General features: G+C 37.9%; 1 protein-coding gene across 2 annotated transcripts in view; it reads left to right on the plus strand.

Annotated features, from left to right (window-relative positions):
* The window catches only part of AFG1L (AFG1 like ATPase), a 203576-nt gene that overhangs the window by 130858 nt on the left and 48789 nt on the right, over positions 1-23929 (plus strand). For both annotated transcript variants that reach the window (XM_043592064.1, XM_043592063.1), the window contains exon 9: positions 12315-12397. In XM_043592064.1, the coding sequence (XP_043447999.1) occupies positions 12315-12397 (83 nt within the window). The remainder of the gene's footprint in view (positions 1-12314; positions 12398-23929) is intronic.

Here is a 23929-nt window from a genome sequence, read left to right on the forward strand (position 1 = left end):
ATTAGCAGCATCTCTGGGAAAATAAAAGGAAAGTTGTCAGCCCTCAGCCTTGTGTGTTGCAGGATTGAGAGAAGGCATGTAAGCATGTGGTCATATCCTCTTTCAAGGGAGAACAATAATTGTAGAGCCATAGAAGGTCTGAGAAAGCCTCCAGATCGCGAGTAGGGCTGATGGAAGGTATTTCTCTCCTGAAAGTAATTAGTAAAGATAGGAGGAGGTGACCGCTACTTCAGATATGATGACAACAATGCAAAACTCATGAAAACATGATACCACCAGAGGATCACAATAATCTTCCAGTAACTGATCCCGAAGACATGGACACCTGGGGTTTACCCCATCAAGAATTCAAAATAGCTGTTTTAAGGATACTTAATGGCTACAGGAAAACACACCAAATTCAACAAAATCAGGAAAACCATACACAAACAAAATGAGAAATTTAACAAAGAGAGAAAAATCATAAAAAAGAACCAAATAGGGACACCTGGGTGGCTCAGTCAGTTGAATGTCCGACTTCAGCTCAGGTCGTGATCTTGTGGTTTGTGAGTTTGAGCCACAATTCGGGCTTACTGCTGTCATCCTGTCAGTGCAGAGCCTGCTTCAAATCCTCTGTCTCCCCCTCTTGTTGCCCCTCCTCCATTTGTGCTCTCCCGCAAATAAATATTTTTTAAAAAAGAACCAAATAGAAAATCTGAAGCTGAAGAATACAATGAATGAGGTGAAAAAAAAAGATCAATATCAGACTTAAGTAGCTGAAAGAATCAGTGAGATTGAAGACAGGAACTTTACAATCATCCAGTCAGAACAACAGAGGAAGAAGACTGAAAAAGAATGAAGAAAACCTACATAAACTATGGGATCTCATCAGAAGAAACAATCTGTGAATTATTATGGTTCTAGAAAGAGAAAAGAGGGAAAGGGGACAGAAAGTTTATTTAAAGAAATAATGGCAGAGAACTTTGCAAATCTGGGGAGAGATTTGGATATCCAACTTCATGAAAATTAGAGGTCATCAAACAAACCCAAAGCATCTTCTCCAAGATACATTACAATAAAACTGCCAAAGGTCAGAGACAAAGAATTTCAAAAGCAGCAAGAGAAAAAGAAATTTGTTACTAGCACACCATAAGGCTATCAGATTTCTGAGCAGAAACCTTACAGACCAGAAGAGAGTGGGATGATATATTCAAATATAGCTTAAATTAAAAAAAAACAAACAAACACCTGCCAGTCAAGAATACTCTATTCAGCAAAGTTATCCTTCAGAAATAAAGTATAGGTAAACACTTATCCAGACAAAAGCTGAGGGAGTTCATTATGACTAGACCTGCCTTATGTTATAAGAAGTTCTTCAAACTGAAGTGAAAGAACAGTAATTAGTAACATGAAAATATGTAAATATATAATACATTGGTAAAGGTAAGAATGTAGTTAAGTTCAAAATAGTCTTTGGCAGTGTGTTAGCCACTTAAATCTGGTATAAGGGCTAAATGTCAAGAGTATTAAAAATAACTATACCTAAAAAAATTAATTATACCTATAGTAATTTGTTAATTAATACACAACATAAAAATGGTTAAATTGTGACACAAAAACAAAAAAGAAAGGTAAGTATAAAGGATAGAGTTTTTATATGAGATTGAGGTTAAGTTGTTACCAGTGTAAAATGCACTATTTATAAGATGTTTTATGTAAGTCTCACGGTAACGACAAAACAAAGACCTGCAGTAGATACACTAAAGATAAAGGGAAGGAAATCAAAGCCTACCACTATGGAAAATTATTTGTTTACAGAGGAGGGCAACAAGAGAGAAAGAAAGGAACAAGAAAACTACAAAACAGCCAGAGCTGTTATTAATATAATTAATAAGATGGCCTTAGTATGTCCTTATCTATCAATAATTATATTCTAAATATAAATGGATTAAATTCTCTAAAGACGTAGAGAATCTGGATGGATTAAAAACAAGAACAAAAAAGCAAGACCTAACTATATGCTGGCTACAAGCACATAGCATTAAGGACATGTAGGCTCAAAGTGAAGAGATGGAAAAAGATATTCCATGGAAGTAGAAACCAAAAATGAGCAGGGATTGCTATACTTACATCAGAGGAGATAGACTTTAAGTCAAAAATTGCAACAAGAGTTAAAGAAGACCACTATATAATAATAAAAGGGTCAATTCATCAAGAAGACATAACAATCATATATGCACCCAACATCAGAGCACCTAAATATATTAAGCAAATACTAACAGTCTGAAGGGAGACAGCAATACAAAAATAGTAGGAGACTTCAAAAAATGGGCAGAGGAACCAAGTACATATTTTGCCAAAGAAGACATACAAATGGCTGTGGGTACATGAAAAGATGTTCAGCAGCACTAATCATCAGGAAAATGCAAATCAAAACCACAATGAGATGTCACCTCACATCTGTTAGAATGGCTACCTTCAAAAAGACAAGAGATAAGTGTTGGGGAGGATATGGAGAAAAAGAAACCCTGTGCACTATTGGTGGGACTGTAAATTGATGCAGCCACTAGGGAAAACAGTGTAGAAGTTCCTTAAAACATTGAAAATAAGGCTAGCATATGATCCAGCAATCCCACTTCTGAGTATACATCCAAAAGAAATGAAATCACTATCTTGCATAGATATCTGCACTTCCATGTTCTTTGCAGCATTATTTGCAACAGCCAAGATGTAGAAACAACCTAAGTGTCCATCAATGGATGAATGGAAAAAGATGAGGTATATACATACAATGGAATATTTTTTGGCCCTAAGAAGGAAATTCTGTCATTTGTGGCAAAATAGATGGACCTTGAGGGCATTATGCTAGGTGAAGTAAGTCCAAGAAAGACAGATACCATATGATATCTCTTACATGTGGATCTTAAAAAGCTGAACTCATAGAGACAGAGAGTAGATTGGTGGTTGCCAAGAGCTGGGGAGTGGGGGAAATGGGGAGGTGGGTACAAAGTTTCAGTTGTAAGATGACTAAGTTTTGGGATCTAATGCACAGCATGGTGAATATAGTTAACAGTGCTTGAATGTTGCTAAGTTCTTGCCATAAAAAAAAGAAATGGTAATTATATCAGGTGATACGGTGTTAGCCAATGCTACTGTGGTAATCGTTTTGCAATATGTTAAGTTTATCAGTTGTACACCTTAACCTTACAAATGTTATATGTCAATTATATCTCAATAAAGCTGAAAGAAAATATGTATCTTCTCAAGTACTTTTCTGTACATTTATATGCATACATATCTTTATGTATGCCTAAGCATATAGTTTTGTTGTAAATTAGTGGAGTAATAGTTTTATCTAAATCTAAGTTGTGCTTTTTATACCTTGTAGATATCCTGAAGAACTTTTTATATCAGATATAATTCTACCTTTTTCTTTTAAATGACTGCTTTGTATTTCTGTTAATGGCTGCGCTATCATTTCTAACCTAATCTGCAATTTTTGTATACTAAGGTTTATTGTGTTTCTTTTCAAATAATGTTTAAAAAAAACCTGTTTACAAATGCATTTTTAGTCACAAGAGTCAATGTTTTTGTAGGATAGTTTCCTAGAAATAGAATTTCTAGGTCAAAGGTTCTGTGCAATTAAAGCTTTATTAGGTTTTGTCAAATTACACTTAACTTGTATATTAGCTAACATTGAAAATTAAATGGTGAAATTGAATATACAAATAGTAAGATGATTTTTTAAAAGAAGCTACACTAATCCTTCTAGGACACAGCAGGGTATGAATAAATAAATGACAAGAAATCATGTGGATTTAATGTGTGATAACTGAGAATTTTCCTGGATGTTGCTTGTACATATATTGAATCAGTATCATTATTGCAAAATCATAATGGCCAAAATACTTAAAGGTTGTGGAATTTTTGGACTTTTGTTCTATGTCTTTTTCTGAACACAGGAGATATGTGTAGTGGTGAGGAGCACGTGGTCTGCAGACCTGTAGCTTCATTAACAGTATGAGGTATGAGTTGAAAACTTAACTCTATAAACTTAGGGTCAGTTAGTTTGAGATGCTGGAGTCCTCTGATGGGCCAGTCTGTAGTATCTCATCACTCAGGTCTTTTTCTATCCTTTCTGCACATTCTCATATGTTTTATTTTCCCTAGGGAAATGTATTCCAAATCCTCTTCATTTAACCAAACTACTCCAATTTTAGAATATTTCTTCAACCTACATTAAGCTTTATCAGTCCTTTGTTTACTTAGTATTCTGTTCATTTCCGTTGCTGAAATAGCTCTTGACAACTCATATGCTTTTATGTCTTTACCCACATTGCAAAGTAATGGTGATTTCTTTTTCATCTCATTTTGTCTGAACATAAACAAGAAAGGAATCAATGCTACCAATCTCTGACTCTGTGATTCTAGGATCGCAAACACCAACTCTGGGTGGTCTTATGGCTTTAGTTACCACCTATGATGGACATGGTGGTTGTTTCTCCTAAATTCATTCCACCTCTCTTGTGCTGTGTAGTAGCAATGTGATTTGGATGGGACCAATTGGAGGTGGGGCCAGATTAGTCTAAGCCAGTGGTTCTCAACCCTGGTTGCCCATTAGAATGACCTGAGGAGCTTAAAATAAAACAGATTTGTCAGCCAACCTAAGCCCTCCTCTGCAAAAATGTCTGGGAATGTGACCTGGATATTGGTACTTTCTAATTCCCAGCTAAAGCTAATATACAGCCAGTGTTGAGAACCACTGGCCTACCAGTTAGAGTATTCCCATCCTCCCTGCCACTTAGCATTGGTTAGCTTGTGTCATTCCCCAAGCCTCATAAGTTGATTGTAGTAGGCTTAATCAGCCTAATCAGCATAGTTCAGGACTTTTGTTTTATGAATGTGGATATACTCTCAGTTTCATCTCTGTCATTGAAGAAACCCTGCCTCGGGATGAAGTTCTTATTTGGAGGAAGATACAACTCCTTGGCTAAATTTTCTGTCTAAGCTGAGTTCTGACAGAGACTTTCTCCTTGACCATACTTTAGTTAGCCTCCTCAGAACCCTCTTGTCTCTAAGGCCTCAACCCTGTCCATGTCAGTCTTTGTTGAGTCTAGTTTTAGCAAGAATCCTGCTAAGTCAGTTCCCATTTTGTCATAAAAGCTCCTTAGGAAAGGGACTGTACTGGTTGGCTTTTTCCTGTAGTTTCTAACAATATTGACTTGTACCTAACCTTTGCATATAGATGTTTGCTAATGATTTGTTCAGTTGATTAATATTAATTGAGCATTTACTATGTACTATGTACTACGTACTGTGCTAGGTGCTAGGGACACAATGATGAACAACAGACATGATCCTTATCTCAGAACTTGCAGACTTGAAACCAAAACCTATTTCTATTACCTCAGTCATTAAAAGAAAACTTCCAGTTTTTTATGTGCAGTATAATATAACTGGACAAAGTTTCTGAAAAGCTGCTCCATATCATTTTTGTATGGGGTATGGTTATAATAAGTAAATGAATCTGTTCGTTGCAACAAAGCTGCTTCTCAAGATAACCATCAAGACTAAGCCTTACTTGGTTAGCATATAATCAGAAGGCAGGAGAGGTAGGACTTTTCCAAGCAAGGGACAGAGTACTGCAAGGACTTTCCAATAAGCTCATGTGAATTTTGCATTGCCTTGTATTTCCAAGTAAGAGACCTGGTTGCTTGAACATATCCCGGGTATGGAGGCAATATAGCAAAGTAATTAAGAATGTGAACACTGGAGCCGGAATGCTTGGGTTTGAATCCTGGTTCTGGTACCGAAACCCAAGTTCAGCTACCTGTCACACAAAAGGCCACTACCCAAGAGATGAGTTTTGACTGGAAAGGAATATGAACTTTATTCGGGAGCCTGGCCACCTGGGGAGAAGGCAGATTCTTGTCCAAAGGCCAACTCCAAGGTTTCTGCCTGGCCCAGAGATTTTTAAAGGGGTTTAATCCGTTAAGGGAGTACAGTGATCTGTAACATTTCTTGATGCAGATTTGATGATGCCACCTACAGAGTTATCTTGGTACTCAGAGGTTGTGTAAGAAGTTCTGGTTCCTTGATGCCCAGGGGTGATTGTGCAAGAAGGTCTGGTTCTTTGGTGCCCAGGGGTGATTGTACAAGGTCTGGTTCCTTGGTACCTGGAGGTGGTTGTGCAAGAGTATTCTGTTATTTCTGCAAAGGAGGGAAAGGTCTTCAGATACACAAAGGGAGGTGAGTAAAGTCATTATGTGACCTTAAAAAGAAAAAAAAAAAATGTTTTGCTAAAAGATTACTGGGCTGATCAGAAAGCCAAGGAGGCTTCAAGGAGTCTTGCTGGCCTCTATGGCCTGGGAACATTCTGATCCTTCATTCCTCAAGGCCAGTAGTCTGCAAATCTCAAAGAAAGTAAATTAGTTGTGTTATAGTTCAAGGGCTTTAAGTCAGCAAGCAAGGAGTGTGTTAACTTGAAGCAAGTTAAACCTAAGACCAGCTGGAGTGTTGTTACCAGGCTATCAGAGCAAAAGCTTGTTCATTATTGTACTTTCAGTCACCATGGAAGTGCCCAGCATATAATGTTCAGTGTATGTTAGGTTAATTCAAAGTGAATATTGAATTTTCAGGGGACTTGATAAACCATAAGTGTATTTTTTTGTGCTACAAAACAGTGTGGCGTATTTGTAAAATATGTGGGACATCTTTAGTATCATCTTGAAAAATCAATGTACAAAAAATATTACATTAATAATTGAATTTCCAAGATTGCTGGATATAAGGTCAATATTCAAAAATTAATTGTATTGCTTCATATGAGTAGCAAACACATACTTAGGAATGCTCATACACTACTGGTGGGAGTATAGGTTGTACAGTCACCTCGGAACACTGACAGGGTTCACTACAGCTGAGCAGACTTACCCTGTGGTCAAGCAGTTACTCTTCTAGGTATATATCCAACAGGAACATGTGCACGTGTGCACCAAAAATCATGTGCGAAGAATACTCGTGGCTGCGTTATTTGAAAGGGCTAATAACTAGAAACAGCCCACATGTCTGTCACCAATGGAATGAGTCAATGAATTGTGGCTTCTTCACATGGTGGATATGAAAAACCGATCAAACTACAGCTATACACAACATATGGGTGGATGAATCTCAAACACATGAAGGAACCCAATCCCAAAAGAATACATCCTGGGTGCTTCTACTTACATAAAGCTCCCAAAACAGGCAAAATTCTATGTTGCCACAATCAGGGTACCGGTTACCTTTGAAGAAGTAGAAGATAGATACCAGGGGGACTCCTGAGGTTCTAGTCATGTTCTGTTTCTTGATTGAGCTAGACATTTATGTATTTTAAGTTTATTTATTTTGAGAGAGAGAGAAAGCGCATGGGTAAGCACAAGCAGGGGGAGGAGCAGAGAGAGAGAAGAGAGAGAATCCCAAGCAGGCTCCATGTGCTGTCAGCGCAAAGCCTGATGCGGGCCTCGAACTCACGAACTGTGAGATTATGACCTGAGCTGAAATCAAGGGTCGGACGGTTAACTGACTGAGCCACACAGCACCCCACTTGTGTACTTTTTTGTACTTGTGTTATACTTACATTATAAGAAGCTTAAAAATATGTACAAGGTTATTATGTACTGAATTATTTAAAATGTGTATTTATTTTCGAGAGAGATCTGAGCGGGGGAGGGGCACAGAGAGAGGGGCACAGACGATCTGAAGCAGGCTCTGCGCTGCCAGCGGTGAGCCCGATGTGGGGCTTGAAATCACGAACAGTGAGATCATGACCTGACCTGAGCTGAAGTTGGACACTCAAATGACTGAGCCACCCAGCTACCCCTATTATGTACGGAACTTTTATATATCATTGCTTAAACTTAAAAGTGGTAACACATGATTATTTTAAATGAGATTGAAGCAGATATCTTAGAATGTATACATACTTCAGCATACATATTTGAATGTATACCTGCCTCAAAAAAAGGTACCCCCACCTAGACTCCCACTCCCCCTCCTTTTTTTTTTTTTTTTTTTTTTTTTTTGGTACACCTAGCTAGTCTCCCACGCCCCTCCCTTTGTTTTGGTTCAGCATCTGTCTTGTACTCTTACTTGTCATTTACTTACAGAATTGTATTCTTGGCAAACAAGATAGTACCATATTCAGTGTAGCTTTCCTACACTAGTTATTTAGTGTAGAGAAATCTAGTTATTTCTCTCATACAACTTTTAAGTTATCAGAAAGAATTAAGCTTACAACTGTGTATATAAATATGATCCTAATTTCTCTGTCGTCATCTCTATACGTGTATATAAAACTTGAAGGATATATGCTATAAGCAAACTTTTTTCTGAGAAGCGGATGATAGACTTTTATTTCTGCTTTTACACTTTAATATTTGAATTTTTTACAATGAGCACGGATCACTTTTTTTAGCTTAAAAAGATACAGTTTTAAAGCCTTAAGTAAAAAGACAGTTCTTAGTTATTTCTGGAAGTAGAAAGGCCTCAGCCATTTTTTCTTGTATTACTTACTTATTCTTACTTATTAAAAATTTATAAAGCCAATCAGTCCAATATTGTCAAGAAAAACTTCAATAATATGTATCTTTTAATTTTCTATTTAATATAATCACTTAGATAAGACGTAAAACTTTGACTTATATGGTTTTACTCTTTTTCCAAATTTTCCATAATAAGCAATATTACTTTTATAGTAAAGAGTATTTAAGGTGGGCAAATCTTTATTATTTCAATTTTTGCTTATGAGGTTGATGTATTGTGGTTTTTAAGGCTTTTCTCCACAATGTTTATTGTTCTTTTGTGCCAATTTGGAAGGGAAAAGCCACAGTAGTAGCTTTATAAAGTTATTTTGCGGGATGCCTATTTTTCTGATGGTATTATTCGCAGTTGCTAAAAATATACACAATAGCTCTTGAGGAAAATGCAAACCCCTAGAATATGGTTTTTTGAGTAGTACATTTTTCTTTGCAAAGTCAAGGCCTTTCACTCATGCACATGCTCCCATGGGTATGTTAACCTCCCTCCACTTCCTCTCCAAATTTCCTAATTGCATTTTTAGATTGTATAATTGTATTTGTCCTTTGTATATGTAAATATACAAACTATTTTGAAATAAGTTTCTTTTGGTAGCTGATTAATTTTATTCATTTCAAATGGATGGTGATAAGAGGTCACAGGTCTTATAAATATCCCTGGAAATTAGGAAATTAGATCTTGCCCTTTTGACTAGATTCACTAACAGGGAAACTGCTTAGCTTTCACCCTCCTTCTGCAAAGTGTTTTGAAGAACTTAGCTTAAGTGAATAAAATCTGAAAATTTGAGGCTTATTTTTCTTTAAAAATATAAACGGAGTGTTAGTATTTGTCAGACAATTAAGAGCTAAAATCTAAGGGCTTTGGTTGTAGTTCTTTTGCTGCTGATTAGGTATTCCTCGGTGGTGATTAGTGAATGTACAAATGCAATCATTCGGTAGGGCTTAATCACTCATATGAGAGAGAAGTTAGTTACCCAGAAAGAGAAATTGAAGCTTGTGTAACTTCCATTAGTCCTTATTTTTTTAATAGAAAAAAAAAGAAGGAAAATTTTGGCTAAATTAGGAGTATTGGGTCATGGAAGATAAATTGTGGTTTAAAAGAAATAGAGAACCTCAGTAAATATACTTACATGAACACATTGCAGTACTATTTATTATATTGCCTGCGGTACAGGTGGCTTATGAAAACCTGGACAGATTTCCTTCAGAGAGACAGAGAATGAAGTGTTACCTAAACAAGTTGTCTCCTTTTTGTACTGGATGGCTGAACCCCCACAATTGCAGGATGGGCAAGGAGAGGAAGTGCCTGTTTTCCCAAGTTTAGCACATTACTCAAAGTTGAGAAGCCATCTGAGGCAAGAGGAGAGTCCATGTATTTGACAGTACCATATTCCTTTCTGGTTAGGTGGGTTATGGGGCTTGAGTCCTGAGAGTGAGACCTGGGGAGTGGATTTGAGCAACTTGGAATGGCAAGTTAGGGATGTCTGTGTGGGGAGGCCAACTGGCTGCATGAGTCTAGCATTGTAGGGTGGTATGACTTTGTTAGGGTCAGGGCTTGTTCGCCACGGGTAGAGTTCAAAAGCTCAGCTTTGAAGACTGCCCCAGGGGAATACCTTCTTCTTGTGGACATAAAATAATCCCTAAACAAATTCACAATTGCTGACATATAAATCAAAATACTCCAGCCTTCTAGTTCAGATTTCTGGGTTATTCCTAAGGTGACCAGGACTGTCCTGGTGTTAGCACCCAAAGTCCTGCATCCAGAAAAGCCTATCAGTCTTGGGGAAGCCCCTCAGTCCCAGGGGGATTGTTGATTACCCTATCTTACTCTCTTGAGCCACTTAGCAGCTGCAGCATAGGAGGAGGAGAAATGTATTCTCATTACCACTGTGTACAATCTCTTGCCTATAGTGCTGATGATAAACAGCCCTCAGCTCTTGGATAGCAGTTCAACCCAGGATGCAATTTCAGAGAGGAAGAATGTTGCTACATTTCCAGCATGCCCAGATATGACTGTTGTGATTATCTACTGCTGTGTAACTAATGACTGAAAAACCTAGAGGCTTAAGATAATATTGCTTCATTATCTTTCCTGGTTTCTGTGGATCAGGGATTTGAGAAAAGCTCAGCTGGCAATTCTGGCTCCTTTAGTACCATAGTGACAACAACTGGAACAGCTGGATCAGACACCTCTGTCTTCCTGTCCTCTCAGGGTCTCTCCAGGTCTCGTCTCTGTATGGGCTGCTATAAGCTCTCTCTGGCATGCTTGCCTTCAGGTAGTTTGATGCTTACCTAGCAGGTCAGGGTTCCAGAGCAAGTGTCCCAGCTAACAAGGAAGAAGCTGCCTTGAAGGTCACATCAGATATTATCGCATAGCATCATCTTATCGTAGTCACAAGATTCAGGGGACGGGGAGCATAGCCCCCACTTCTTGATGATTGGAATATCAACATCCCAATATTTTGGGATGGAGAGACAGTTGCAGCCATCTTTGGAAAATATAGTTTGCCACAATTACCTTGGCCCCCAAAAAGCAGTTTTCACTAGTAAAAGTAATGAAGTTGTTAAAATATGATTTTTTCCTCATGAATTTTCATAGAGCAGTTTTCATTTTGGATGAAAACAAAAAGTTCAACGTGTAAATGTTTCTTGATTTGTTCTGAAAACCCTTGCTCACCATTGTTCTACTGGAGTGTGTGTGTGTGTGTGTGTGTGTGTGTGTGTGTGTATAAAATATATATTTGTCCCCTCTTCCCCCTTAAAAGAAAGCCAGTTGACCAAGATAGGTGTAGCAAAAGTTCATAAGCTTCTAGAGTAGGAGTTTCAGGGTGTGTGTGTGTGTGTGTGTGTGTGTGTGTGTGTGTGATGAGTTTCCATGCACATTTGCAACCTGGGGTAATGGAGAGGAAAGAATAGGGAGAATAGAAGAATGGGACTCAGGGTGAAGGAAGGTGTCTACTGGAAAGCACTCTAATGACATTGATGACTGGAAAGGGGACTAATAAGGGACAAGGGCGGTGGCAGTCATTTGGAAGTGAAGGTCAGGTATACATACAGCATCACTTTAATATGATCATTTGCTTTAAATTGTGGATACTAATGTTCTGGCCCAACTCTCTCCCTTTGTGGTGCTGGAGACCCATGAGTTATTCTTTTTGATAGCCTGTAGCTCCTTATTTCCTGGTAACAGAAATTGGGATTTAAAATTTTTTAATGAGGGGCACCTGGGTGGCTCAGTTGGTCAAGTGTCTGATTTCAGCTAAGGTCATGATCCATGAGTTCAAGCCCCACGTTGGGCACTGTGCTGACAGCTCAGAGCCTGGAACCGGCTTCAGATTCTGTGTTTCCCTCTCTTCTCTCTCTGCCCCTTCCCAACTTGTGCGCATGCTCTCTTTGTATCAAAAATAAATAACCTAAACAAATTTTTTAAATTAAAAAAAATAAAAAAAATTTAATAAAAAATTAATTTTTTTTAATGGAATGCAGTTATATGGGGAGTTTGCTGATAGCACTGTTTTAGCAAACTTTCAGAAAGGCATGCTGCAAATCTTAACTTTCTTGAACTTATTTTTTGGGGGCTTGATATATACTTAATATTCAACTTTTATGAATCTTCCATGACTTATATTGTTTTGTCCTAAACTCATTGTTTTATTGAGGAAAAATTTTAAAAATTTTAAGAAAGGAAAAGGATAGCAGAGAGATCATAATTCTAAGGCACCACTTGTTTAAGAAGATATTTATGTGTTTGGATTGTAGGAATACTGTAAGACTGTCCAGCTAGATTCTGGGATAGATTACCGGAAAAGGGAACTTCCTGCTGCAGGAAAACTCTACTATCTGTAAGTTTCTTAAGTTCAATTTTCTAAATTTATTATCTAGTAATTAATCAAGAAAAGATGAGAAAAATAAGCAGGGTAATTATTAAAGCCTGAAAGGCTAGTTCTGAAGCCCGTGATTTTTAAAATAGAAAATGTTATAATGTTAACTTCTTTAAACTGTGTTTTTTGCCATCCACATTTGCATGATTTATAATGTGTGATTGGATGAAACCCTAATTAGTTTTTTGGGGAGGAGTGATGACAGATGGTTAGGAAGTAATGAGAATCCTCTTATGAGACTCTGGTATTAAGAGAACATCTTTATTGTGTGAAAGTAATTAATTATTTGTGGATATCTCCTGACAAATGTGCCATTTCTTTTCCCCAAAAATTGTTGTTTTATTTTGTTGGACAATCTGTTTGTATTTATCATTGTTGATTGACTTCCATGCACAACTATGTAAAACATATATACACAAGTAAAATCAGGATATATTTTATCTTTTGAAAACTAAGACTTTCCTGAGTAGGGGCAATTTATAATAATAGATGCATTCAGCATGTGCTATTAATGCTGGGAAACAAATACTTGGTTTTATTTTTATTATTATTTTTTAATTTTTTTAATGTTTATTTATTTTTGAGACAGAGAGAGACACAGCATGAGCAGGGAAGGGGCAGAGAGAGAGAGGGAGACACAAAATGTGAAGCAGGTCCAGGCTCTGAGCTGTTAGCACTAGAGCCCGACGCCGGGCTCGAACTCACGAACTGTGAGATCTTGACCTGAGCCGAAGTCAGACGCTTAACCGACTGAGCCACCCAGGCGCCCCACAAATACTTTTTTTTTTTTTAATGTTTATTTTTGAGACAGAGAGAGACAGAGAATGAGTGGGGGAGGGTCAGAGAGAGAGGGAGACACAGAATCCGAAGCAGGATCCAGGCTCTGAGCTGTCAGCACAGAGCCCGACACGGGGCTTGAACCCACAGACTGTGAGATCATGACCTGAGCCAAAGTCGGACGCTTAACCGACTGAGCCACCCAGGCGCCCCACAAATACTTGGTTTTAAAATGTCATTTGTGAGAACCCGAAAAGGGACAACTGCTTTACAAACATAAACTGTTGTTTAGTGCAGGCCACCAGTGTTTGGCACACAGTGGGTTTTCAAAAAACAGATCTGTCTGAGGGCTAATTGTGATTTAACTCAAAGGCATGTTTCTCTTCATTTAAATTTTGATGACAATGTGTATATGAGAGGTTCAGAAAAGTTCTTGTCTCTGCCACCTTGTAAGCAGAAGTACTTTACTGTTTTTGAAGTAGAAATTAGCTGGAAAAATCACATAATTAAAATTGCATACTTTACAGGGTACCAAGGGGAACTATTTCAGTTTATTATTCAGATTCTGATGATTATTATAGGAGGTTCTTCATGTGCCCTTAAGTACTTTGTCTTTAAAGTACTTTATAATTTTTAAAAATTCTTAACAGCACTTTTTTTCTGCTTTAACTTGGACCTTTTTCCCCCTCTGTTTCTTTCATGTTTGTGTTTTCTGGTTTTTAAATTTTTCTGATATTTGCAATCTTTCCCTAGTTCCTTGCTATCTATTTCGTGATATTCCAGATTGTGTGGTACTTAGAAATTAGTATCGTTTTATTCTCTGCATTCTTTTTCAAAGGAGGTAATCCTTGTTCCCTGTTTTCCTACAAAATGTATCCTTACGTGGAAGAATTAAAGCATTTTCCTAATGGGAAATTCCTTAGGTAAGAGTCTAAATCATGAAATTTGTTTATGCTAGAGAGATCTTGGTGGAATTGACAGGAGGTGGAAAGCTGCTTTTATTTGGAGTGTGGCCATTTTCTCTCTGACTTTCTCTCTAAGGCTGCCTCTTCCTTTTCCTGATGAAATACAGTTTTAACACAATGAAATTCAGGTTTGTACTTAAAACATACATTGGAGGAAAACAATATCTAACAGTGTCTCAGAGTCCAGGAATGAAACTCTGGATCAACTTTCTTAAAAATATATAAATTCATGTAATCCTCAGGGAAGGTAGATTTTGTTCATGCATTTATTATCAAAAGGGCTTCACCATAATCTGGTAACCAAAAATAAAGAGTCTAGAGGCACACCTCACTCAGAGGGTAAGGCAAATATGTGTTCCTGAGGAGAATCAGGAATTAAAATCATCTCAGAAGTGGGAGAATAATATTTGATACCAAGACAGGGTGCTGGGAATGTAATTTATATTGTTTCACATGAGCCCTTATGTAGTACTTCTTTCATGACAGAGTAAAAGAAAATTTCCTAGGGTCATGTTAACATTTCTGATTTAATTAGGTTTCTTTTGATCTTGTTCCGTTTTGCTTTTAATTAAAAACATTTTTTTATTTTATTTATTTTTTTTTAAATTTTTTTTTTCAACGTTTATTTATTTTTGGGACAGAGAGAGACAGAGCATGAATGGGGGAGGGGCAGAGAGAGAGGGAAACACAGAATCGGAAACAGGCTCCAGGCTCTGAGCCATCAGCCCAGAGCCCGATGCGGGGCTCGAACTCACGGACCGCGAGATCGTGACCTGGCTGAAGTCGGACGCTTAACCGACTGCGCCACCCAGGCGCCCCAAAAACATTTTTTTTAATGTTTATTTTTGAGAGACAGAGAGAGCATGAGTGGGGAAAGGGCAGAGAGGGAGGGAGACACAGAATCCGAAGCAAGCTCTAGGCTCTGAGCCTGTTAACACAGAGCCTGACATGGGACTTGAACCCATAAGCTGTGAGATCATGACCTGAGCCAAAGTCGCATGTTCAACCACCTGAGCCACCCAGGCGTCCCACTTTTGATGTTGTTCTTATAGGGAAACTTATTAATTTCCCACATAACAGGTTTTTTTTAATTTTATTTTTTAATTCTTTTTTCTTTCTTTCTTTCTTTCTTTCTTTCTTTCTTTCTTTCTTTCTTTCTTTCTTTCCTTATTTTTAATTTTTTAAAATTTACATCCAAATTAGTTCCCACATAGCAGGTTTTTAATGTACCATGCTATATATTGTCCTATTATAGCATGTGTTTCTCTTTATTACCCTCTCTGAACATCTGGTACTCATTCCTATATATGCAAGTTCAGACTCCTCCTCTGTCAATCTCACTGGCCCCCCAACTGCCTAAAAAGAAAAACAGAATTCTAGCTTCCCTCCAGGGGAACACCAAGCACTGTCTCAGAATTTCATACAAGCAAAATCCTATATATAATTTTTAATTGAATAGAAATATTCATTAATTCAGTATTTTATTAGTCTAACTTTCAAAAAGCTGATTCAGAATGTTCTCAAACAAACACAGTCCACATAATACCAAGAATTACCAGAGATTTTAAAAACTATCCCAAAGGGGCGCCTGGGTGGCGCAGTCGGTTAAGCGTCCGACTTCAGCCAGGTCACGATCTCGCGGCCTGTGAGTTCGAGCCCCGCGTCAGGCTCTGGGCTGATGGCTCAGAGCCGGGAGCCTGTTTCCGATTCTGTGTCTCCCTCTCTCTCTGCCCCTCCCCCGTTCATGCTCTGTCTCTCTCTGTCCCAAAAATAAATAAATGTTGAAAAAAAAAATTAAAAAAAAAAAAACTATCCCAAAAGTTGACATGGAACACTTTTTAATATATATGTTTTTAAGTTTATTTTTTATTTATTTTGATAGAAATATAGAGAACAAGCGGGGGAGGGGCAGAGAGAGAGAGAGGGAGACAAAATACCAAGCAGGCCCCGCTCTGTCAGCGCAGATCCCGTCGTGGGGCTCAAAGTCACGAACCATGAGATCATGACCTGAGCTGAAACCAAGAGTCAGATGCTTAACGGACTGAGCTCCCCAGGCACCCCTGACATGGAACACTTTTTATGGTTCATAATATTGTCTGGGTTACACAAGAACTAATTCCTGTAAGACATTGTGTGTTTGTATGTAATCTATTTCAGTTGTAGTTTTATATCACATTAAATGTAGAAATCTTCCAGTACCTTTATAAATAAGTTCCAGATGTTTTGGACCCATCCAAAGAAGTTTTTAATCTTCTATAAAATAAACTCAGAAACTTTAAATTTAGCAAGTTACAAATGATAGGAAGCTGAGTCCAGATCTATGAACTTTTGCAGAAATTAAAACACCTGTGGTTGTCCCAAGTTTTCATTGTGTGAGAATTGCATGCTTACCCCAGAGATGAGCACAAAGCCATTCTCTTCCTGGTTACTTGGTGGATTGGGCTCAATAGGAATCCCATGTGTGGAATATGGTCTGCCAGAATCCAAACAGGTCGACTAAGCATTGGGCTTCCTGTTTGTATTTGGGTGGGGGCTTAGGCCAGTAATGTTTTTGAACTGCCTGATATTTACCAAGGGTGGCCCATGCCTTCCAGAGAATTTTAGTGCTTCAGATTAGCTCTCTGCTTAGGAGCTAGCGACAGTGAGGTTATCATTTTTTATATGCAACGAGCATCTCTTTTCAGACAGGAAACACCACTGCCGAGGGGTACATGGGATGCTGCCCCAGGCTATTTTGCTGTCACTTCTGTGAGGAGTTAACGGTTTTTCATGGCTAGAGAAGGTCAGATCATGTTCGACTCCCTCATTCTTTCTCTCTTTTGCTTTTTTCATTCAGGAACTGAGTAGTATAGATTCTTTTTTCTAAGTCTGTTGAAGAAACTAGGGTTGGGAGTGGCGAGTGGGTTCCTATTCAAACATCGTATCTTTGTCACACTCACGTACAAACACCCCACCCCCAGCACAGAGGCCATGGCCTCAGTAGAAGACTCTAAACTGAACCAAAAGGGGTGGGGAGAAAGTAATGGGTCTGGAATTTGATTTTATCCTACTTAACGGCTAATACGTTTGCCTGGTATGGTTTCGTGGATGCTGACAGAAGATACTAGAGGCCGGTTCAGAGACAAAGGATTTTACTGCCCTTGTCATAGAGAGCATGTTGTGTGTTGGTTAGTGCCCTCCTTGCCCTGTAGTCCCATTGTGGGGAGCATGGGGAATTTTGCCAAGGGCCCAGATAAATACCTGTTTAGGCAGTGAACTGTATTATAGTAGAGGAACTCTGAGCTTGGAGAACCTACCATGTTATAACCAGAAGTAAGCAAGCCTGTTTTTTGTGTCAAGGGAGACATTGCCTCATTTCTTAAGGTTTCTCGTGCCAAACACAACCTTGAGAAATGTTCAGGGCCTCGCATTCTTGGTGTGCTTAGCAAAATGTACAGGTGAGTGAGAGACCCGTGGAGGACCGTTTCTCCCAATAGGGGACATTAACCAGACTTTTAACCTTAAAGAAGCTAGGCTTTCTCCCTTCATTTCTTTTGGCTCCTATCCACCAAATCATCCACCACTTCTAGAAATTATATCTAACCACATTATTCACTTATTTAATATTTTAATTAAATTGTCTCAAAACCATCTCACTTTCATGTTTATGGGAGCTATGGATCATATTGAAATGATGAAAAATATGTTACAACTTTTAGGCAAAGCCCAAATATTCACATATTTTTTACCTGGCTTAATATAGTACATGTATTTATCTTTCTTTTGAACCTATTTCGAAAAGAAGTTTCTTCTTTTACCAATAGACATTTCATGACTCAAGTACTCTTAATCTCCCGCTTGGGAAATATTTATCCCAAATAGAAAATAATTTTTGAGAATATATTTTGAACATTAAAAAAAAAAAAAGAGTTTGCCACCCCAAACCACACAGCTTTAAGGTTACAGCTCTGTTTGAGGGAGAAGGGTCTGTGAAAACAAAGACTGGTGCTCACACATGTTAAAACATACTTCCCTGCGATTAAAAACTTCATATTTCTTGCCTGTGATAGTCCCTACACACATTCTTCCCTCAACTGAGAGAACCAGATCAGTGAAAACTGAAAACATTTCTTAGCTCTGTTGTCATATCTTTGCATGCCTACAATTTTGGCAGAGAGCTCTCTTCTGTCTGGGAAGTTGCCACCTTCTACTTCACAGTCTCTAGGACATCCTGGGACCTTCTCCTCATTCCCCATCATTACCATTCCAGGTGTCTCTGTCCCAGACATTGGCATTTACAGTGTCAGTCTTAGTTTTTCTTACCAGGTTAGAGTACCAACTCAGTCATTTCCTGTTCCAATTCCCACTGAAGACCCTCTAAAACATCTGCCAATAGAAGCAATGTAAAAACTGTTAAGTCTAGCTCCTTTCCTTTTAGACGGTAATTTGTTTCAGTTTCATGTACCTGACTGCCCAGAGTCCCAATAGCAGGCTGTGTACATCCCTCTTTGAAACAGTTTTTCTCTCATCATCTGTAAGTTTTTATAGTCCAGTGCCAGATATGGGCCCACTGTATTCTTTTCCCTTTAGTTCCCTGAATACTCTTCACGTGTCTTTTAGAGTCTTCTACATTCATATTATTCCTACTTCCGACACTAGTTTTCATGGTGTCACAATGGAGTATTGATAGTATTGAAGGGAAAACACTACATAGTTCAAGAATATAACATTTGTTTAGTGGCAAAGGCTACAGAAACATATCTACGTGGTGATAGTTGCACAAAAACAGAGGATGACATAGCATATTCTCATTTGAAGTTGTAAGTTTTTCTGACACGTGAGGGCCCAGTAGCTGACAAGGACAAAGATCCCATCAGGTCACCTTTGTCATTCTTGGGTTGGTAGGTGGGGGGTGGGGGGTGGGAAGCAGGGAGGCTTACACCCTCCTGGTGAATCCTGACTGTTGTGGAGACTCTGGCTATTGTACAAGGCTGCTCACCAGGTACAGCGACCAAGTGCAAACTCTAGGATATGCCTGAATGTTCACTGTCAATCAGTGTGAATCAAAGCTCAGTTTCTAATCCTTCATCAAGACCAGACACTAGGCCTTCCCGAAATCTGTTCCTTAAAGGGTAAGAAACAGAATTTCTTCCTCTGGCAGTTAGAGAAACTACCTTCATGGGGTTAAGATTGTTGATGTGGCTAATCCTTAAGCCTGGGGAAGGGAAGAAGATGGTTGGGACATTTTTGATGTTTACAGATTAAACTTTATTCCTTTGTAGCATGATAACACAGAACATATCGGTTTATACACTTATGAGGTCATCATATTCATGAAGTAAAATATTTACAGATAGAATAATACAGTGTGTGGGATTTGCTTCAGAATAATCCAAGGTGAGAGAATTATGGGAGGGAAGTGGTTTAGATGAAACAACATTGGCTATGAGTTGAGTGGGTGATTGTTTATGTTGAGTTTATTATACTACTCTCTCTATATGTGTATATGTGTGAAATTTTCCATTATAAAGTTTTTTTTTTAAAGATACAGAATCTTATCTTTTCTGATCATACTAGCAGGAATTTTATTAATTCTTTTGATTCTAAAGAAACAGCTTTTGTTATATTGATTTTCTCCATTGCTTTCTGTTTTCTATTTCATCGATTTTGGCACTTCTCTTTATTATTAATTTTATTCTGCTTAGTTTGGATTTAATTTGCTTTTCTTTTTCTAGTTTTTAAAGATAGAAATTTAAGTCCTTGATTTTAAAACTTTGTCCTTTTTTTCAGTTTTTTATTATTTATTTTGAGAGTGAGAGAGAGTGTGCATATGCGCATGAGCGGGAGAGGGACGGAGAGAGAGGGAGAAAGAATCCTAAGCAGGCTCCACACTGTCAGCGCGGAGCCTTATGGAGGGCTTCATCTTATGAACCTTGAGATCATGACCAGAACCAAAATCAAGAGTTGACTGCTTAACCAACTGAGCCACCCAGGCACCCCCTGCTCTTTTTATATAGCATTTTAATGCTATAAATTTTCTTCTGAGTACTATATTAATTGCATGTCATACATTTCAGTATGTCCTGTTTTCCCTTGTGATTTATTCTTTGACCCATGGATTGTTTTAAAATGTGTTGTTTAGCTTTCAAACATTTGATGATTTTTCTATACATATGTTGATTGCCTTTTCTTTTCTTTGTTTTTCTCCTTCCCCTTTCTTTTTATTTTTTTAAAGTTTTTACTTAAATTCCAGTTAACATACAGTGTAATATTAGTTTCAGGTGTACAATATAGTGATTCAACACTTCATACAACATTTGGTGCTCCATTCTAACTAATTCTTTTTTGTTTTGTTTTTTGTTTCTTTTTGACTTATGTTTTTTAATTTATTAATTTTAAAAAGCAGTAAGAGCAATTAGTTACTGTAATATATACTTAATATAACATCCACAAAGATGATAACATTAGGATTTTTTTTTAATCCAAGTTAGTTAACATATATGTAACTATGATTTCAGGAATAGAATTTAGTGATTCATCGCTTACATTTAACACCCAGTGCTCATCCCAACAAGTGCCCCCCTTAATGCCTCTCGTCCATTTATCCTATCCCATCCTCTCACACAACACCCCACCAGCAACCCTCGGTTTGTTCTCTGTATGTAAGAGTCTCTTATAGTTTGCCTCCCTCTCTTTTTTTTATCTTGTTTTTGCTTCCCTTCCCCCATGGTCATCTGTTTTGTTTCTTAAATTCCACATATGAGTGAAATCTTATGTTTGTCTTTCTCTGATTTATTTCGCTTAGCATATTACACTCTAGTTCCATCCACATTGTTGCAAATCACAAGATTTCAGTCTTTTTGATTGCTGAGTAATATTCCAGTGTGTGTGTGTGTGTGTGTGTGTGTGTGTGTGTGTGTAGGTATTTATCCATTCATTAGTCTATGGACATTTGGGCTCTTTCTGTACTTTGGCTATTGTTGATAGTGCTACTATAAACACTGGGGTGCATATGCCCCTTCAAATCAACACTCCTGTATCCTTTGGATAAATACCTAGTAATGCAATTACTGGGTCATAGGGTAGTTCTATTTTTACCTTTTTGAGGAAACTCCATACTGTTTTCCAGAGTGGCTGCACCAGTTTGCATTCCCACCAGCAGTTGATTGCCTATTCTATAAATCTTGCTCTGAAGTCTATGCTTAGTATCGGTGTAGCCACTTCAGCTTTTTAAAATTAGCATTTATGTGATCTACCTTTTCCCATCCTTGTCTTGCAACCTGTCTGTCTCATTATACTTAAAATGGTTTCTTGTAAGCAATACATGGTAGGGAATTTATTTTTTATGTAATCTGACATTCTCTTTCTTTTTTTTTTTTAATGTTTATTTTTGAGAAAGAGAGAGCACAAGTGGGGCAGGGGCAGAGAGGGAGAGAGAGAGAGAGAGAGGGAGAGAGAGAGAGAGAGAGAGAGAGAGAGAGAGAGAGAGAGAGAGAATCCCAAGCAGGCTCCATGCTGTCAGTGCAGAGCCCAATGTGGGGTTTGATCTCACAAACCTGTGAGATCATGATCTGAACCAAAACCGAGAGTCACATGCTTGACTGAGCCACACAGGTGCCCTGACATTCTCTTCCTTTAATGAGGTTGTTTAAACCATTTACATTTAATGTGATTATTGCTATGGTTGGGTTTAAATATGCCATTTTTTTTTCTGTTCTTCCCATTTACCTCTTTTTCTGACTTGTTTTATTTTTAAGATTCCATTTTATATCTTATATTAGCTTGTTGTTTTTTTTTTTTGTGGTTGCTTCAGAGTTTAGAGTCAGACACTTAACCAACTGAGCCACCCAGGCACCCTCAAAGTATTTTCTAATTTCTTTTTGATTTCTGTTTCTTTTCCCCACTTGTTTCATTTAGGAGTGTACAGTTTAATTTTCATATATTTGTGATTCCAAAATACCTTTCTGTTATTTCCAATTTACTCCATTGTGATTGAAAAACATACTTCATATAATTTAATCTCTTTTTTCTAATTAAAACATTTTTTAAAATGTTTATTGCCATGAGAGAGAGACAGAGTGTGAGAAGGGGAGGGGCAGAGAGAGAGAGAGAGAGAGACAGAATGGAAAGCAGGCTCCAGGCTCTGAGCTGTCAGCACAGAGCCTGATGCAGGGCTCGAACCCATGAACCGTGAGATTGTGACCTGAGCTGAAGTCTGACATTTAACTGACTGGGCCACCCAGGCGCCCCTAATTTAACCTTTTTTAATTATTAAGGCTTGCTTTATGGCCTAGGATATGATCTTTCCTTCAGAATGTGCCATATACACTTGAGAATAATGTGTATTCTGCTGTAATTGAGTGGATTGTTTGTATAGATGTATGTTAGGTTTAGTTAGTGTATATTGTATTCTAAGTTTTTCTTTTTTTTATGTTTATTTTTGAGAGAGAGAGAGAGAGAGAGAGAGAGAGAGAGAGAATGAACAGGGGAGGGACAGAGAGAGAGACACACACTGAATCTGAAGCAGGCTCCAGGCTCTGAACTGTCACCACAGAGCCTAACACGGGGCTCGAACTCACAAACTGCAAGATGATGACCTAGGCCAAAGTTGGACGCTTAACTGACTGAGCCACCTAGGCACCCCAGTTGTATTCTAAGTTTTATATTTCCTTTGATCTTCTGCTTAATTGTTGTATTCTTATTGAAAGTTGGGAGCGCCAGGCTGGCCCACTCTGTACATCATGTGACTCTTGCTCTTGGGGTTGTAAGTTCAAGCCCCACATTGGGTGTAGAGATTACTTAAAAATAAATCTTAATTAAAAGGTTGAAAAAAAAGTTGGATATTCAAGTCTCCCAACTATTATGCTACACTGTCTATTTCTCCCTTCACTTATGTCAGTTTTTGCCTCATGTATTTTGGGGCTCAGTTGTTAGGTGCATATGTTTGTAATTGTTATATTTATCCTTATGTTTATCATTATGAAATTCCCTTTTAATCTCAAATCACATTTTTTGTTTTAAAGTCTGTGTTGTCTGGGGGCGCCTGGGTGGCTCAGTCAGTTAAGTGTCCGACTTCAGCTCAGGTCACGATCTCACGGTCCGTGAGTTCGAGCCCTGCATCAAGCTCTGGGCTGAAGGCTAAGAGCCTGGAGCCTGCTTCCGATTCTGTGTCTCCCTCTCTCTCTGCCCCTCCCCCATTCATGCTCTGTCTCTCTCTGTCTCAAAAATAAATAAACGTTAAAACAAAAATAAAAAAATAAAGTCTGTGTTGTCTAATGTTAGTAGTGGTTGCTCTTTGTATTGATACGTTTTTTTTTTTTTCTTGTGTTTTTACTTTCAACCTAGTTGCATATTGAAACCTAAAGCATACCTCATATAGACAATATATTGTTGGATCTTGCTTTTTATTCATGCAGTCTCTGCCTTTCAACTGAATTGTTTAATCCATTCACAAGTTATAGTATTATTGATATAGTTGGAGTTACACTTGCTCTTTTACTTTATGTTTCATGCCTTTTTTGTTTGTTGGTTCTTCCTTTTACTGTTTTTACATTAAGTGAATATTTTTAGTGTAAATTTTAATCTTTTATTTTTTTCACTATTTTTTTGTATTTCTTTTAGTGAAGAACTATTTATCTCTGAGAAGTATAAAGTTTCATCAAACTGAAATGTCTCAAATTCAAAATGAAGCATTGTATGCTACTATATGTTTTGAGATTAAAAGGCCAATAATGGTAATAAGTCTGTATTCTCAGGCCACCTGTAGGAAAAA

Source organism: Prionailurus bengalensis, chromosome B2 (genome assembly GCF_016509475.1).
Source record: "Prionailurus bengalensis isolate Pbe53 chromosome B2, Fcat_Pben_1.1_paternal_pri, whole genome shotgun sequence".
Taxonomy (NCBI): domain Eukaryota; kingdom Metazoa; phylum Chordata; class Mammalia; order Carnivora; family Felidae; genus Prionailurus; species Prionailurus bengalensis.